Source organism: Equus caballus, chromosome 3 (assembly GCF_041296265.1).
Source record: "Equus caballus isolate H_3958 breed thoroughbred chromosome 3, TB-T2T, whole genome shotgun sequence".
NCBI lineage: Eukaryota > Metazoa > Chordata > Mammalia > Perissodactyla > Equidae > Equus > Equus caballus.
The window spans coordinates 105,403,674-105,420,666 of record NC_091686.1 but is presented as its reverse complement, the minus strand read 5'-3'; the positions used below and the strand labels follow the sequence as shown (position 1 = coordinate 105,420,666).

General features: G+C 46.2%; 1 protein-coding gene and 1 long non-coding RNA gene across 2 annotated transcripts in view; one reads left to right on the top strand and one right to left on the bottom strand.

Annotated features, from left to right (window-relative positions):
- Window positions 1–11,285, top strand: part of ANAPC4 (anaphase promoting complex subunit 4) — a 52,932-nt gene extending 41,647 nt beyond the window's left edge. The window contains exon 29 of the mRNA XM_023638275.2: window positions 10,334–11,285. Coding sequence (XP_023494043.1) covers window positions 10,334–10,339 — 6 coding nt within the window. The 3' untranslated portion in view covers window positions 10,340–11,285. The remainder of the gene's footprint in view (window positions 1–10,333) is intronic.
- A 1,331-nt stretch (window positions 11,286–12,616) lies between these two features.
- Window positions 12,617–16,300, bottom strand: LOC138923498 (uncharacterized). Its single transcript, XR_011437166.1, has 3 exons — window positions 15,112–16,300; window positions 14,599–14,717; window positions 12,617–12,771 (listed from the first exon to the last, which is right to left on the bottom strand). It is a non-coding gene; the product is annotated as an uncharacterized lncRNA (long non-coding RNA).
- Between the last annotated feature and the right edge of the window lie 693 nt (window positions 16,301–16,993).

Below are 16,993 nucleotides of genomic sequence, written 5' to 3'. Positions count from 1 at the left end.
TGGCTCGGGAAGCTGGAGGCGGGCCAACTAGAAGAGGGGCATCCTCTGTGATTGGTTAGGGGTGCATATTGGGCTGTCTCTGGTTGGTCCTGAGTTGGAAGCAGGGACAAAAACTAGGGAAGCTGTCAGTTATTGATCATGTCCTGGCCATTTGGGGCTGACTGTTACAAGGATTATTGATGGTATCCTGGATTGTCGCTAGAGATGACAGTCTGACTTCCTACGAGAATGACTTGTGTAAAAGCCTGGCTTTCTGGCTTGGTTATTGTGGATAAGGAGCTGGTTTCCTGGGCACGTTGCTGCAGGCTGTGGGTCGGAGTTCTGTTTTTATATCTGGTTTGGCTTTTGACCCTATGTGTATTCAGTCTTATACTCTGCTGTTGCTGTCTTGAAATTCTGGACAAGAGGCCTCATATTTTCGTTTCACACTGGGCCATGCAGATGACATAGCCATTCCTGGGTTCCTCTTTGGACTCACGACCAAGGAAGCCTTCGTGTGGTTCTGAGTGGAGCCTGACCTGGCTGTAGTTTTCAGACTTTTACTTAGAATGGGAGACCGTGCTGTCACCAAGGGCCTCCTCTGGGAACCCTAGTTGATGAGCCTGTTTCCTTCTCAAGCTGGCACCCCCTCTGTTGTGTTTTTTCCATCTTGGTATGGCCAAGGTCTTCTGGGCAGTGTGGGTAGTCAGTGAGCACAGGCCAAAAGAAACTTCTACCTTGTGTTAAATTTCACTAATTCAGATCCTGTTAATTTTATTTTATTTATTTATTTATTTATTTATTTTTTTTTATTAATGTTATGATAGATTACAACCTTGTGAGATTTCAGTTGTACATTTTTGTTAGTCATGTTGTGGGTACACCACTTCCCCCTCCGTACCCTCCCCCCACCCCCCCTTTTCCCTGGTAACCACCAATCAGATCTCCTTCTCAATATACTAATTTCCACCTATGAGTGGAGTCATATAGAGTTCGTCTTTCTCTGACTGACTTATTTCGCTTAACATAATACCCTCGAGGTCCATCCACATTGTTGTGAATGGGCCAATTTCGTCTTTTTTTATGGCTGAGTAGTATTCCATTGTGTATATATACCACATCTTCTTTATCCAATCATTAGTTTCTGGGCATGTAGGCTGGTTCCACGTCTTGGCTATTGTAAATAATGCTGCAATGAACATAGGGGTGCAACGGACTCTTGAGATATCTGATATCAGGTTCTTAGGATAGATACCCAGTAATGGGATGGCTGGGTCATAGGGTATTTCTATTTTTAACTTTTTGAGAAATCTCCATACTGTTTTCCATAGTGGCTGTACCAGTTTGCATTCCCACCAACAGTGTATGAGGGTTCCTCTTTCTCCACAACCTCTCCAACATTTGTCGTTCTTGGTTTTGGATGTTTTTGCCAATCTAACGGGGGTAAGGTGATATCTTAGTGTAGTTTTGATTTGCATTTCCCTGATGATTAGCGATGATGAACATCTTTTCATGTGTCTATTGGCCATATTCATATCTTCTTTTGAGAAATGTCTGTTCATGTCCTCTGCCCATTTTTTGATCGGGTTGTTTGTTTTTTTGTTGTTAAGCAGTGTGAGTTCTTTGTATATTATGGAGATTAACCCTTTGTCGGATAAGTGGCTTGTAAATATTTTTTCCCAATTAGTGAGCTGTTTTTTTGTTTCAATCCTGTTTTCCCTTGCCTTGAAGAAGCTCTTTAGTCTGATGAAGTCCCATTTGTTTATTCTTTCTATTGTTTCCCTCAACTGAGGAGTTACAGTGTCCGAAAAGATTCTTTTGAAACTGATGTCAAAGAGTGTACTGCCTATATTCTCTTCCAAAAGACTTATTGTCTCAGGCCTAATCTTTAGGTCTTTGATCCATTTTGAGTTTATTTTGGTGTGTGGTGAAAAAGAATGGTCAATTTTCAATCTTTTGCATGTGGCTGTCCAGTTTTCCCAGCACCATTTGTTGAAGAGACTTTCTTTTCTCCATTGTAGGCCCTCTGCTCCTTTGTCGAAGATTAGCTGTCCATAGATGTGTGGTTTTATCTCTGGGCTTTCAATTCTGTTCCATTGATCTGTGGACCTGTTTTTGTACCAGTACCATGCTGTTTTGATCACTGTAGCTTTGTAGTATGTTTTGAAATCGGGGATTGTGATTCCGCCGGCTTTGTTTTTCTTGCTCAGGATTGCTTTAGCAATTCGCGGTCTTTTGTTGCCCCATATGAATTTTAGGATTGTTTGTTCAATTTCTGTGAAGAATGTTCTTGGGATTCTGATTGGGATAGCATTGAATCTGTATATTGCTTTAGGTAGTATGGACATTTTAACTATGTTTATTCTTCCAATCCATGTGCAAGGGATGTCTTTCCATCTCTTTATGTCATCGCCTATTTCTTTCAAGAGAGTCTTGTAGTTTTCATTGTATAGATCCTTCACTTCCTTGGTTAAGTTTATCCCAAGGTATTTTATTCTTTTCGTTGCGATTGTGAATGGGATAGAGTTCTTGAGTTCTTTTTCTGTTAGTTTATTGTTAGTGTATAGAAATGCTACTGATTTATGCACGTTAATTTTATACCCTGCTACTTTGCTGTAGTTGTTGATTATTTCTAATAGTTTTTCTGTGGATTCTTTGGGGTTTTCTATGTATAAGATCATGTCGTCTGCAAACAACGAGAGTTTTACTTCTTCGTTACCTATTTGGATTCCTTTTATTTCTTTTTCCTGCCGAATTGCTCTGGCCAGCACCTCCAGAACTATGTTGAATAGGAGTGGTGAAAGTGGGCACCCTTGTCTTGTTCCTGTCCTCAGAGGGATGGCTTTCAGCTTTTGTCCATTGAGTATGATGTTGGCTGTGGGTCTATCATATATGGCCTTTATTATGTTGAGGTACTTTCCTTCTATACCCATTTTACTGAGGGTTTTTATCATAAATGGGTGTTGGATCTTGTCGAATGCTTTCTCTGCATCTATTGAGATGATCATGTGGTTTTTGGTTTTCATTTTGTTAATGTAGTGTATCACGTTGATTGACTTGCGGATGTTGAACCATCCCTGTGTCCCTGGTATAAATCCCACTTGATCATGGTGTATAATCTTTTTGATGTATTGCTGTAATCGGTTTGCCAAAATTTTGTTGAGGATTTTTGCATCTATGTTCATCAGTGATATCGGCCTGTAGTTCTCCTTCTTTGTGTTGTCCTTGTCAGGTTTGGGGATCAGAGTGATGTTGGCTTCATAGAATGTGTTAGGGAGTTCTCCATCTTTCTCAATTTTCTGGAACAGTTTGAGGAGAATAGGTATTAAGTCTTCTTTGAATGTTTGGTAGAATTCTCCAGAGAAGCCGTCTGGTCCTGGACTCTTGTTTTTGGGGAGATTTTTGATTACCGTTTCTATTTCCTTACTTGTGATTGGTCTATTCAGATTCTCCATTTCTTCCTGATTCAGTTTGGGGAGATTGTAGGAGTCTAGGAATTTGTCCATTTCTTCCAGGTTGTTCAATTTGTTGGCATATAGTTTTTCATAGTATTCTCTTATGATCTCTTGTATTTCATTGGTATCTGTTGTGATTTCTCCTCTGTCATTCCTGATTTTATTAATTTGCGATTTCTCTCTTCTTTTCTTGGTGAGTCTGGCTAGGGGTTTGTCAATTTTGTTAATTCTTTCGAAGAACCAATTCTTTGTTTCATTGATCCTTTCTATTGTCTTTTTTGTTTCAATATCGTTTATTTCTGCTCTTATTTTTATTATTTCCCTCCTTCTACTGACTCTGGGCCTTGTTTGTTCTTCTTTTTCTAGTTCTGTTAGGTGTCGTTTGAGGTTGCTTACGTGAGCTTTTTCTTGTTTAGTGAGGTGAGCCTGTATTGCGATGAATTTCCCTCTTAGGACTGCTTTTGCTGCATCCCAAATGATTTGGTATGTCGTGTTCTCGTTTTCATTTGTCTCCAGATAATATTTGATTTCTTCTTTAATTTCTTCAATGATCCATTGTTTGTTGAGAAGCGTGTTGTTTAGTCTCCACATTTTTGCACCTTTCTCTGCTTTTTTCTTGTAGTTGATTTCTAGTTTAATAGCGTTATGATCAGAAAAGATGCTTGATATTATTTCAACTCTCTTGTATTTATTGATGTTTGCTTTGGTTCCCAAAATATGGTCAATCCTTGAGAATGTTCCATGTGCACTTGAGAAGAATGTGTAACCTGCTGTTTTTGGATGAAGTGTTCTATATATATCTATTAAGTCCATCTGGTCTAATTTTTCATTTAATTCTATTATTTCCTTGTTGATTTTCTGTCTGGATGTTCTGTCCATTGGTGTTAATGGTGTGTTGAGGTCCCCTACTATTATTGTATTGTTGTTGATGTCTTCTTTTAGTTCTATTAAGAGTTGCTTTACAAATTTTGGTGCTCCTGTGTTGGGTGCGTATATATTTATAAGTGTTATGTCTTCTTGGTGGAGAGTCCCTTTTATCATTATATACTGTCCCTCTTTGTCTTTCTTTATCTGTTTTGCTTTGAAATCTACCTTGTCTGATATTAGTATAGCGACACCTGCTTTCTTTTGTTCATTATTAGCTTGGAGTATTGTTCTCCATCCCTTCACTCTGAGTCTGTGTTTGTCTTTGGGGCTGAGGTGTGTTTCCTGGAGGCAGCATATTGTTGGATCTTGTTCTTTGATCCATCCTGCCACTCTGTGTCTTTTGATTGGGGAGTTCAATCCGTTTACATTTAGAGTGATTATTGAGACGTGGGGGCCTACCACTACCATTTTGTGTCTTGTTTTCCGGTTTTCTTCAGTTTCCTTTGTTTCTCGTCCCATGGTTTAATCTGTTCTGATGTAGAGCTGCTACTCTCTGTTGTTGTCCTTCTACTTATCTCCTCTGCTCTTGGTTTTGTAGCCCCTTTCCTTTTTTGGATTTTTCAGGAATGAGGGTTTTCCTGAGGATTTCCTGAAGAGGAGGTTTTGTGGCAATGAACTCCCTTAATTTTTGTTTATCTGGGAAAGTTTTTATTTCTCCATCGTATTTGAAGGATATTTTCGCTGGGTCAGATCCTGTTAATTTTAAATAGAGAAGTTTTGGTCTATTTTTGAAAAAAATATTTGCTAAGCAAATGACTGTGCTAAAAGCTTGCAGAGAGGAAGGTGATATTTAATCTGTCAAGAGCAGAATTTTCAAGGACCTAATCAGCATTGTGTTATACAAAACCAATGAATTGCCTTCTAAGTATAAAATCAAATTTCAGTGCGTTTTTTGCTGCTCATGTGTTGGAGGAGGTGGCCACTGGTTGACCCTCAAGTTGGACCCGGGCTCCTCACCCCCCGCCCCGTCCTTGGAATGTACGTTCCACCCACCGTTCCCACAGTGGAAGCTGTATCAAGGACACAGCCTTGAGAGAGTAAGGTGGTGTTGAGGCCACCTGGGTGGCATACGAGACTGGACCCAGTTAAGGCCTCTACATACACTTTTCAGATTCTGGCAGGCAGATGTGGAGATCTTCCTGTCTTACAGCCACTCAAGACAAGCCCCGTAAGCCAGCTCCCTTGCTTCCTAAACTGCCCCTCCCAATCTGGACTGGTCTGCCTCCTTCCTCAGTCTCTTCTTGCCCTTCGTGTCTGGGGACCAGTTTCAAATTTCACCCGGGGAACACCCGAGGTGGCGAACCAACATCCTCAAAGTGGCTCCTCCCGCCCCCACTTGTAGGCTTGTCAAGGCGCCCCAAAATGCTCGTAAGCAAGAAAATGGAACGTTTGCACAGTGATTTGCTCATTGTGGCTTGTCCACCTCACCCCGAGGGGCTGGGGCCCTTTTGAGCTGTCCTTGCTGCTCCATCGCGGATTCCCTGGAGCACACCCAGCGCACATGGTGCGTCCCTACAGCACTCGCTCCCTCCCTTCCCTTGTGGGGACCAGTCCCTCCGACCTGCACCTGCCGTCTCCCCTCCCTGCACATGGCTGCCTCCTCGGAGCAGTCCCTCATCCCCCTCCCCGAGTCCCAACAAAAAGCTCTGGGGCAGACGGAGCCAGCTCCCAGGCCACACTGCCACTTAGTAGCTGTGAGACCTTCACCAGGCTGCTGAACGTCGGGCAGCCTCATCTTCCTCATCTGTGCTACGGGATAGTGAGCCTGCCCCGCATGGGGTCCGGGCCAGCGCTAGAGAAGATAACGCGCACGTGAGGGGTTAGCGCTGCTGGCCCAGATCCACATTCCATAAACCTAGCCATGGTTACCCCCCCGCGCTGCTGGGTTTAACTCCAGAACTTTATCACCATCACCTCACTGCTTTGGTTAAATTTTTCTTTCTGGTCAAAGAAAATTTCCCCCTTTAAGTATCACCTCAGACATCAGCTCTGGCTTTGACGGCCCTCCAAACGCAAAGGATGATCGTTTGTCTCCACTGAGGGTACTGAGAATATGACACAGGGGCTGTTGGCCACTGCCAAGGAGGTCTTTTCTAAACCTTTGGTAAAACAGTAATATGGGCTGGCGTACGAGTGTGGCCTCCCAAGGTGGCTGTTGGCAAGGGGGAAGAGCTCATTTGCATGAAGGTTGTTTTGGAAGAAGTCCTTCTGCTCTCCAGCCATGCCTCTACCGCAGAGTGGTGGGGAGGGTGCTGGACACAGTCAATGGTGACTAATAACCAACAGCCTCGGGCACCGCCGCCCCACTCCACTCCTGGGTTACCCCCTGCTCTGCCCTGTGCCATGCTCAGTTTGAAGACTGTTGCATCTAGCTGGTACCTGCATAAGTGACTCACAGGACAGTGCCATCATGACACTTTTGCAAACACCCGGTGGTCACTTTGGTTCTGAGTGGCTGGAGAAACACAATAAGTGCTCACTAAAAGCCTTCCCGGGCCATGTGCCCTATTGCCCTGGTTTCTTGGTGACCTTGATCCCACCCGTCCTGCCTTCAATACTTTGCACTTTTCACAAAAGTCTCTGGGGAGCCCGAGAAACACTTGAATTACAGACCAGAAAACAGCCTTGAGATGCACTTTTCTTTTTAAAGATTTTATTTTTTCCTTTTTCTCCCCAAAGTCCCCCGGTACACAGCTGTATATTCTTAGTTGTGGGTCCTTCTAGTTGTGGCATGTGGGACACTGCCTTAGCGTGGTTCAATGAGCAGTGCCATGTCCGTGCCCAGGATCCGAACTGGCGAAACCCTGGGCCACCGAAGCAGAGCGCACGAACTTAACCACTCGGCCACGGGGCTGGCCCCAAGATGCACTTCTTTTGATTGAACGAAACCCAAGAGTTTTTGACCCAAGCATCATTCAAACACAAGTCCCAGGTTTCTTATAATCAGTAGGGAGAGGACCCTAGAAAATGTGTTATACAAAACGAGATGGAACTTTTGACCTGCTCCAGCTGCCCTGGAGCTGTCACAGCTGGAACCCTGCATCCCCTTCATCATCACCCCAGAGTTCACTTCACCTCTGTTTTCTGGATCCCGTATCTTTCTCTTTCTAAGTCAAAACTCCTGTTTGCGGGGAGCATATTTTCCAGAAGCTTCCTGAGAAAGGGTACATGGGAGTAAACTTTCTGAGACGTCTTATCTCTGAGAATGTCTTTGTTCTGTTTTAACGTCTATTGATAGTATGGTCGGGTGCACATTTCGAGGTTAGAAATCCTTTCCCTCAGAATTTCGAAGGCGTTGCTCCTTTCTCTTCTAGCTCCCGGTGTTGCCATGACCCGTCCTTCGTCTGTGGGGACCTGGCTCTTGGTTTTGTTCCTGTTTTATCCTCTGGATGCATTTAGGATCATCCCTTTTCCCCCAGTATTCTGGGATTTCATGATGATATGTCTTCACGTGAGACTATTTTCATTCCCTTGCTGGGCTCTTAAGGGACTTTTGTCCAGGAAGTCATGTCCACACTTTACAAGTAATAACAAAATATACAATACTCTTTGCTGTATATTCTGTATGGACAATTGATTCTCATAGAATGCTTTCATTTTTGTTATTGTGGAACTCTTATAGTGTAACCAAACTTTAGTTGCAATTCAAGCATGATTTGACAAAATCAGACTATGAATAAATAGCTGTTTATTACCCAGTTCAGCAAAGGAGGTGCTCATGTCCTTAATGAATGAATGTACTTCTGATACGAATGTTATTTAAATTTTCATTTATGTTAAGGAGTTAAGACAAAAGTCAGACAACAAAGACGTTGGACCTCACAGATACAGTAGGCGTAAATAACCTCGAAAACATGGATAATAGTAACATGTTGTAAAAATGTAAATTTTACATGTAGTAAAATTTTGTAAATTAGGAATAAATTTTGAGTATTCATTATATTTGATTTTAATACAATTTACTTAATTGTATGTTTATATAATTTTAAATAGTGGTTGTGTTTAGCAACCAGCCTGAAAAATTCCTGAAAGTTTAAAAAGTGGCTCCCACAAGCCCAAACAAGACAGCTCCAGCTCACCTTATGTCCTTCAGGTTTGGGGCTGTGTGTTTAGTCTCTTTCTCTCAATGTTATCTTTGTGAGATTCATCTGTATTGTGGTCTCACCACAATCTGCTATTCACACTGCCTTCTCATAGTCCATTGAATGACTATACCACAATTTATTTATCTATTCTGTTGATGGGCATGGAGTGGCTTTCAGTTTGGGGCTATTAGGAGTAAAATTGCTATGACATTCTTGTACATATATTTTGGTTAACATAAGTCAGCATTTCTGTTGGCGTATACCTAGGAGTGGGTCATAAGGTGCATGCCAACAGTTTTTCAAAATGGTTGTACCACTTCACACTCCCACCAGCAGTGTATGAGTGTTCCAGTATCACCATCTCTTTGCCAAGACTTGGTATTGCCTGTCCCTGTCATTTTAGCCATTCTGTTTGGTGTGTAGTGGTATCACATTGTGATTTCACTTTCATTTTCATATGACTTATGAAATTGCACAAATTTTCATATTTTATTGGCTATTTGTAAATCTCCTTTTGTGAAGAATCTCTTCTAAGGTTTTGCCTGGGGAGGAAGGACAGAGATGGACCAAGGTAGAGCAAGGAGAGCGTTGGGGGCCACCATTTTTTTTGAAAACTTTTGGTATCTGCAAGGATTGACTCCAGGGTCAGTGGGAAACAATATCTTGTTATGCTCAATTAGCACTTTTGTTTTGGTGAGGAAGATTGGCTCTGAGCTAACATCTGTTGCCAGTCTCCCTCTTTTTGCCTGAGGAAGATTGTCACTGAGCTCACATCTGTGCCAATCTTCCCCTATTTTGTATGTGAGATGCTGCCACAGCACGGCTTGATGAACAGTGTGTAGGTCTATGCCCAGGATCTGAACCCCTGAACCCAAGGCCACTGAAGCAGAGCATGCAAACTTAACCAATACCCCACCAGGCTGGCTCCAACACCTTGTTTTCTGAGATGTCTATAGCTGCAGAATTTCTTTGAATGGCATGGTGGAGGCTCTCTCTTCCTTTCAAGTGAGCTGGAATACGTAAGGAATGTGATAGCTCATTAGGGAATGTGTCCCAGCCTGACTCATGGAGAGGCTGGTGTTTGTCCTAGGCCATTGGAATTCCTAGCTCCAGCTGCCATTTCTAGCAGAGCTTGACTCTACAATACCCTATAAGTCGTTGACCATAGCACTATTGAACCTATATGAATCAGCCCCTCAGGGCCCAAGTCATGTCAGGTTAGAGGCAGCATAATCCTCTCCACTTATACTGAGTCTCATTTAAGTTTCTTTCCCACCTTGCGGTGTTTATAAAAAAGGATGAAATTCAACACCTCTCTTCTTCTTCTCTGTATTTCAAATTAACCAGATAATTCCCCCCTTTCAAGGTCTGCTGCAGTGTAGATGGAAAAACTTCCAGTGCTGCATCTAACTAGCTGTGTGGTTTTGAGTAAATCACTTTATCTTTCTGCCACTCAACCTCCTCACCCATAAAATGGGTATATCCACTGATCAGATAATTGATGCAAAAGCAAACTGTGAACCTTAGGTAACTGGACAAATGTAAATTATTATTTATATTAAAGTTTGGACTTGATATATTTGGTCATGCAAACCTATGAGAGGGCACTTTAGCAAGGTGTAGGTCTTGGGGGCCCGAGGCCAGGAACAATGTGGGGAAGAAGTAAGAGTGACATACAGTAGACTCTGGAAATCCGTGGCCAAATTTCAACTCCTGGCTGGCTTGCAGCAAAAGCAGGAGGCTGCGGATCTGAGTTGGTGAAGCGGCCAATGTAGAAATTCATCCAACCACTGGAGGGAGGCATACATTTGGTTGGGTATCAGATTGGTCTCTACGATGTTTACCTAAACCCCTCATGCTGCCTGCAGCTTTATTTCATACTTGTAGGTCTGAAGGAAGTGCTCGACCCGATTTTACCTCGCTTATCTTCTTCAACATCACCACCAGCATCACCTTCATCCTGGTCTTTGTCCAACTGTCCACAGTCTTGTAATCTCTTTGCCCTCTTTTAGGAGTGAAAAAATTGTCTTTAAAAATCACACTTTCCAATGAGGAATACAATTTTCTAGCAATCCAGAGACTCATGTCTGCCAACCAGCGCATCTTTTCTCTGTAGTAAAGTTATACGAGATGCCAACTTTTGAACTGTAAGTTGGCTGGTCCACCCACGCCAACCAGAAGGACAGACTCGCTTGGAGGCGAGCTGTGTGGGCCAGGCTCTGAGGGAGCTTCTGCTGTCACATTTGATTTCTGCAGAAGGAGAACACCAAGACTATGGTGAGGGTCCGGCTTGAGAAAGAATCTGTTTATTTTTGGAGTTTCTGATAAGGCCAAAAACAGGAAAGAGGAAAAACAAAAAAAAGATTGAACGTTCAACAAATCCATTTCACTGATACTAATGTTACCAGCTTCTCTGGGAAATGCCAACCTGGGCAGCTCTGAAGCAGTAAGAAAGCACCAGGCACACATTCTCTCAACTGGAGGAGGAGAAGAAGGCAGAAGTCATCCCAAGTTTCTCGTAGAGGGGAGAGGTTGACCCTGGGGTCAGCCGAGTCAACCCCCCTCCTCTCCTGGTGGTGCCCGTTCCCGCCTCTGCTCGGCCCCACCATGGGACCCTGCTGGGAAGCTGGTGAGATGCTGGGCTGGCGCCACTCCCTGTACTTTCTGGCCTGCCGCCTGGGCGGAAGTGCTTGGGGGTCAGGAGCAGCTCCAGAGAGTCCTGGAAAATTAGGAACTTTACCTTTCCTTGTATATACTTGGGTATTTTCATGAGAAATAATTAGCGTGTATTACTTTTGTAATTTTAAGAGTAGTATTAAGAAAATCTAAACTCAAGAGATTTGGTTGGTTTCCACTAATTCTTTCCCCAATTTGACCAACACTCCCTGGGTATATGGGTACCAGGCCCTGTGCCAGCCCCCCCAGATACAAGATGAAGGAGACCCTGGCTTGCCCTTTAGTGGCTTGAGGAGGACACAGATAGACAAGTATCTAAATGAGATACAAGGTGTGGGGCCGGGGCAGGGGAGGTACCAGACAAAGGAGCAAGAGGGCAGGCGGCCTCTGGGAGCCTGGGAAGGCTTTATGGGGAGGCTGTGCTCGAGCTGAATCTGGAAATATGAGTAAGTCGTCCCTACACAGATGAGTAGGGAAGGGCATTCCAGACAAACAGAATGGCCTGTCCGATGGCTTGGAGGTGTCAACAATTGGGTCACCCACAAGTGTTGAGTATGGTTGGAGTGTTCTCAGAGAGATGAACAAGAAATCTGGCCTGAAAAGTGGTCAGAGGTCAGATCACGGAGAGACTATGTGCCATGCTAAGGAGTTAGGATGTCATTTATTCATTCAACAAACATTTATTGAGCACCTCCTACGTGCTCTCATCATTGTGGGCACTGACAGTATATATTGATCAACAGTCAATCCTTGCCCTTATGGTCTTACCTTCTAATGATGGGGGAGGGATGGACAATAATCCAGGAAACAAGTAAATGAGCAAGATAATTTCAGGGAATGGCACCATCTTATAAAGAAATGTGAAGCAGGTTAAGGAGCTGAAGAGGAGGAAGGGAGAGGAAAGAAGTTGCTATTTTAGGTTAGGCAGGGCATTCCAGAAGAGATCTGAAGGAGGTGAGAGAGGGGCCAGGGGAATATCTGGGACAGAGAAGAGCATCTGCAGGTGTGTGCAGGGGAGAGGCGAGGAGGGCAGGCAGAGGCGGTAGGGGGCCGGATCACAGGCCCCTGGGGGAGATGGCAGGGCCTGTGGGTTTTATCTGAAATGAGCACGGACACCATGAGGACGTTAGGCAGAGGAAGAACATGGGCTGATTTCCGTCTTCAAAGAACCCCTCCTGCTGCTGTGTTACGAATGAACCGTGGGGGAGAGAGCGCAGAACGAGGCCGATGTGCGAGGGGGCTCCGGATGGGGCAGGGGTGGCAGTGGGGGAGTGGAGAGAGGGGGTCAGATGCTGTGTACCTTATCCCTCAGCTCAGTGGTTCTCAAAGTGGGGTCCCCGGAGCATCACCTGAGAACTTGTGAAAAATGCAAATTCTCAGGCTCCCCCCAGCACTGCTGAGTCAAGAGATTCCGGGGGGAGGGCGGGGTGCCCAGCAATCTGTGGTTTAAAACGCCCTTCAGGTGACTCTGGGGCAAGTTAGAGAGACACTGACCATTACGATGGTGGCGAGTCCTGAGGAGTTTTGAGCAAGAGGCTGGACTGGATCTGATGTTGCCCTTGGGAAGATGGGTCTGGTGGCTCTGTGGGGGGAGGAGAGGAGTCTCCAACCAGCAAGAGGTGACGAGGATGCCATGAGGGCCAGTGTGACTGGGGATGACACAGAGGAGGAGAGAGGCAATAAGGTAGGAAACAGCTAACATTGGCTGAGTGTCAGTTATATGCTGGGCACTGAGCTGTTTCACTTGGATTATCCCGTTTAATCCTTGCAGTCGCCCTCAAGGCAGCTTTTGTTATTATTCCCACGTAACAGATGAGAAAACCGAGGCTTATTGAAATTAATAAAAAAAGCACGACATGCACAGCTTTGTGGATGCAATTAATGCCACTGAATGGTATGCTTGAAAATGGCTAAAATAGCAAATTTTATGCAATTGAAAGATTTTTTTTTTAAAGATTTTATTTTTTTTCTTTTTCTCCCCAAAGCCCCCTGGCACATAGTTGTATATTCTCAGTTGTGGGTCCTTCTAGTTGTGGCATGTGGGATGCCACCCCAGTGTGTCTCAATGAGTGGTGCCACTTTTAAAAAAAGGTTTTAAAGGGGGGCTGGCCCCGTGGCTGAGTGGTTATGTCCGCACACTCCGCTGCAGATGGCCCAGTGTTTCGTCAGTTCGAATCCTCGGCGCAGACATGGCACTGCTCATCAAGCCACGCTGAGGCGACATCCCACATGGCACAACCAGAAGGACCCGCAACTAAGAATATGCAGCTATGTACTGGGGGGCTTTGGGGAGAAAAAGGAAAAAAAATAAAATCTTAAAAAAAAAATGTTTTAAAGAAAACCCCCCACAACAAATAACAACCCCATACATTTTCATCTGTAGACAGCCAGAATTCAAACGCAGCCAGAACAAACTTAGCCTGAGCTCCCCAGCACGGTGGTTTGTGTAAGAGGCGGACTTGACACAGCATGAGGTTGGAGGATGGGGCATCTAAAGAGTGTTCATGTCAGTTTATTAATTTGGGGCGTTTTATTAATATACACCACAGTCCAGTTTCCCAGGTCAGAAAGTTTATGGCTCATCTTTGCTGCTTTCCTTAGACTGATCCACTGTCTCCTATCTGGATTATACTTTTGAAATAGTGCCTGGGTTTCCTGCCCTACGCCCTGTCCACAGTGCCACCACCTGGCTACTGCAGACCAGAACTCCAGCAGCCTCCTCATGGGCTCTCCAGGCTCCCTCCCAGCTCCTGTGCAAACCATACATATTGTCTTACAATCCTGGGATCATAGTGGACCTCTTTACTCAGAAGCTTAGAGCTCAACTTGGTTCCCCAAGTCTGATGATCCCCAAGCCCTGCAGATACCAGAGTGATTCTTCTAACCAACACCCTGATGGGCTCTTCTCAAAACTCTCCAACTCTCCCTTTCTCGCTCAGAATGAAAGACAAAGCCCTGTGTGACAAGCCCCTGAGTGATTCTGCCTGCGCATTCTGCCCCTACACTTTCTCCTCCTCCTCCCCTTTGATAACTCAGCTCTGGTCTCATCAGCCTCTGTGCTGAACTAGAAGTTGCCAGGCACATCGCTCCCCCAGGCCTTTGCCCTGGCTGTGCCCTCTGCCTGGAACACTCTCCCGCAGACTCTCTGGATGGCTCCTCCTTCTTGACTCTGCTCAATTTGACACCTTATTTAAAACTCAGTTCCTTCCCCAGGCACCCTGGTCTCCCTCGCCCTGCGCTGTTCGCCCCCCAGGCACCCATCACCTTTGCACATTGTGATATTTTGAATCCAAGTCTGACTCCCTCTCCAGTGAGGACAAGGGCATTTGTTGTTTTCTTCACAGATGTATCCCAATCCCCTGGCACATAGTAGGTGCTCAACAAACCTCTGTAGAATAATGGAGTGAATGAATGAATGACTGGCTACTTTCCCAATTTCCCAAGGAAAATCTGGGCTTGTATCATTTCCTTCTTACCTCTGCTGCATTTTGATTCTCAGTGAATCTTTAAGCTGCTTGGGGCAGAAGTGGAGGCCGCCGGACCACGGGTTTGCACCTGACCTTGGGTGGGGATGACGCCACTGCCTCTTGCCAGGCTGAGGGACAGAAGGAAGAAATGACGTTTCTGCGCCTGGCAGCTCTGCCCCGCCCCCTCAGCCTCCCTCGGGTTCTGACCCTTCCCAGGGGCTGAGCAGAGGAGAGAGGGGCCAAGGCAGAGTGAGAGGAGGAGCCCAGGGAGGGGGCTCAGCATTGGTTTGCATGTCTCTGTAGGGACCGGGGCAGGAGGACCAGGACTGGTCAGGAGAGATGCTTTTCTGTCTCCCGTCTTTCACTTCTCTGCCTCTGGCCGTGTTTTCAAACCCAACCCAGCGGGGAAGGGCCCAGTAGGAAGAGCTGAATGGAACCTTTCATTTTGCTGCCTATTTAGTAAAGCTGGGCTCTCGGGGCGCCCTTTCGAACCCGGCCAGGCGGTCTGGACTCCTGCATCACCTTGTCCCGCGCGGTGCTGGCCGCTCCCGAGCTGCCGGGAGCTCCTTTGCCCAGGAGGAAGTTTGTGCCGATTCCTGGTCTGGGCCTCGCGAAGATGCGAATGTGGGCGACGGCGCTCCCAGCTGGCCTCTCTGCAGCCTGTCTTCACAGAGCTGACATTTCCAGAAGTTGCAACGCTGCGCCCCCCAAGCTTTAGTGGAAATCCTAAAGGCTCCGAAAACCAGAAGTTTTTTGTTGTTATTTTGGTAACTAACCTGAATTTGGTGGCAAACTTCACCTGAACTGAGGCTGTTAACAATTCTTCTTTTGGTCCTCTGAGTGTGAAGATTAGTATGTTTTGCTGCAGAAATATGAATATGTCTAATTGTGTCCTGCTATGTTAATATATTTAATTGTTGTGTGCTGTCCCAGATCCCCCGGGGGTGTGACGGACCATACCATACTGCACTGTGTGAGCATTCTTAAATTGGAAGCTTCTGAATTTCCACCCACAGCTGCCCCAGGGTTTGGATAAAGGTCATGCATCTATGTGTGTCCTATGATAGGGAGATAGCGGGAAGTAATCTCTCTGAGTCAGACAGCCTGGCTTCAGCTAGCAAATCCTGGCTGCTGGTCTTGGCAAGCCTCTTAACCTCCTGGGCCCTCTGTTTCTTAGTCTGTAAGGTGGTGGCCATGACAGTGCTCTCCCAGCACTGTGACAAGTCTGCCCCTGCATTTCCCATCACTTGCTTGCAGGCCCCTCTTCTTGGACTCATTCTCCCCCGGATGTCTCCAGGCCTGGCTCCCACCCCATGTTCAATGTCCTCTGTGCTCAGGAGTCACCTCCCCAGAGAGGCCTCCTGATCCTATCAGTGAGGCATTGGTCTCCCCCGGCCCCAGTCACGCCTTCTCCCACTCTGCTTTTCTGCCCAGCGCGTGTCTCCACCTGCAAGGATACTCTGTGACTATTTATCTCCTTGTAAATCGCCTGTCTCCCCCACTGGAATGTCAGCGCCAGGGCGGGGTTTCTTTGCTGATTCTCGGCCGCCTGGCCAGCAGCCAGGTGGGTGCTCAGTGTGGAGTGCTGCAGGGGGGCAGCATCCTTGGCAAAGGTGCCCTCGTGGAGCCCAGAGGGGAAGGACAGCAGGACCAGGACAGATCGCCCGCCTTCCCGCACTCTCAGGCCTCTGTCTTGTCTTCCCTGAAGGCCACATGGAGCTGCTGAGTCCTCGTTTTATTCTTAGCGGGGGTTGGAGGAGGCCGAGGAGGGCTGCGTGTGTGGGAGTGGGGGCCAAGGGAAAGGAAAGACGATTTCGGTTTTTCTTGTGAGGACCCAAGGCCAAGCTGGTTAGGTATATCCTTAAACGCCTTTTTAGTGTGGATTTCGGAAAATGACTAGGAGGGGCATTTCCAGAGCCCTCTCTGCCCGCACTGTGACATTCTTGCCACCCTGGAGTGGGTGTTTGGTTTTGGAAACGCAGGCAACAACCCCAGAAACCTCGTGGGGGGAGACATGCTGAGGGCTCTGAAGGGCAGCCAGGCCCTGTGGGGGTGACAGTTACTGGAAAAAGCCTTTGACTCTGTAGGTTTGTCCTCAGGCTTCCCGGGACATGGGAGTGGGGAGAGTCACGGGCTGAGGAAGGGAATGTTGTCCTTAGTTCTTCTGCAGTGCTTGAAGCCTCTCCAGCGATTAAGCAGGAGGCAGGAGTGGTTAAGTGTCCTTAGGGGCAGGCTGGTGGCTCTTCAAACAGCCTGAAGCAAACACCGGGTTTACGAGGAGGGCTCTCCGGGATTCCAGGCAGCAGGCGAGGACCACGAGGGTCTCTCAGAGCCGGGAAGGCAGGGTTCTAGGAGGTTCAAAGTATTTAGGGACATGCGGGCGAAGTGAGTTAATTAAAGGGGT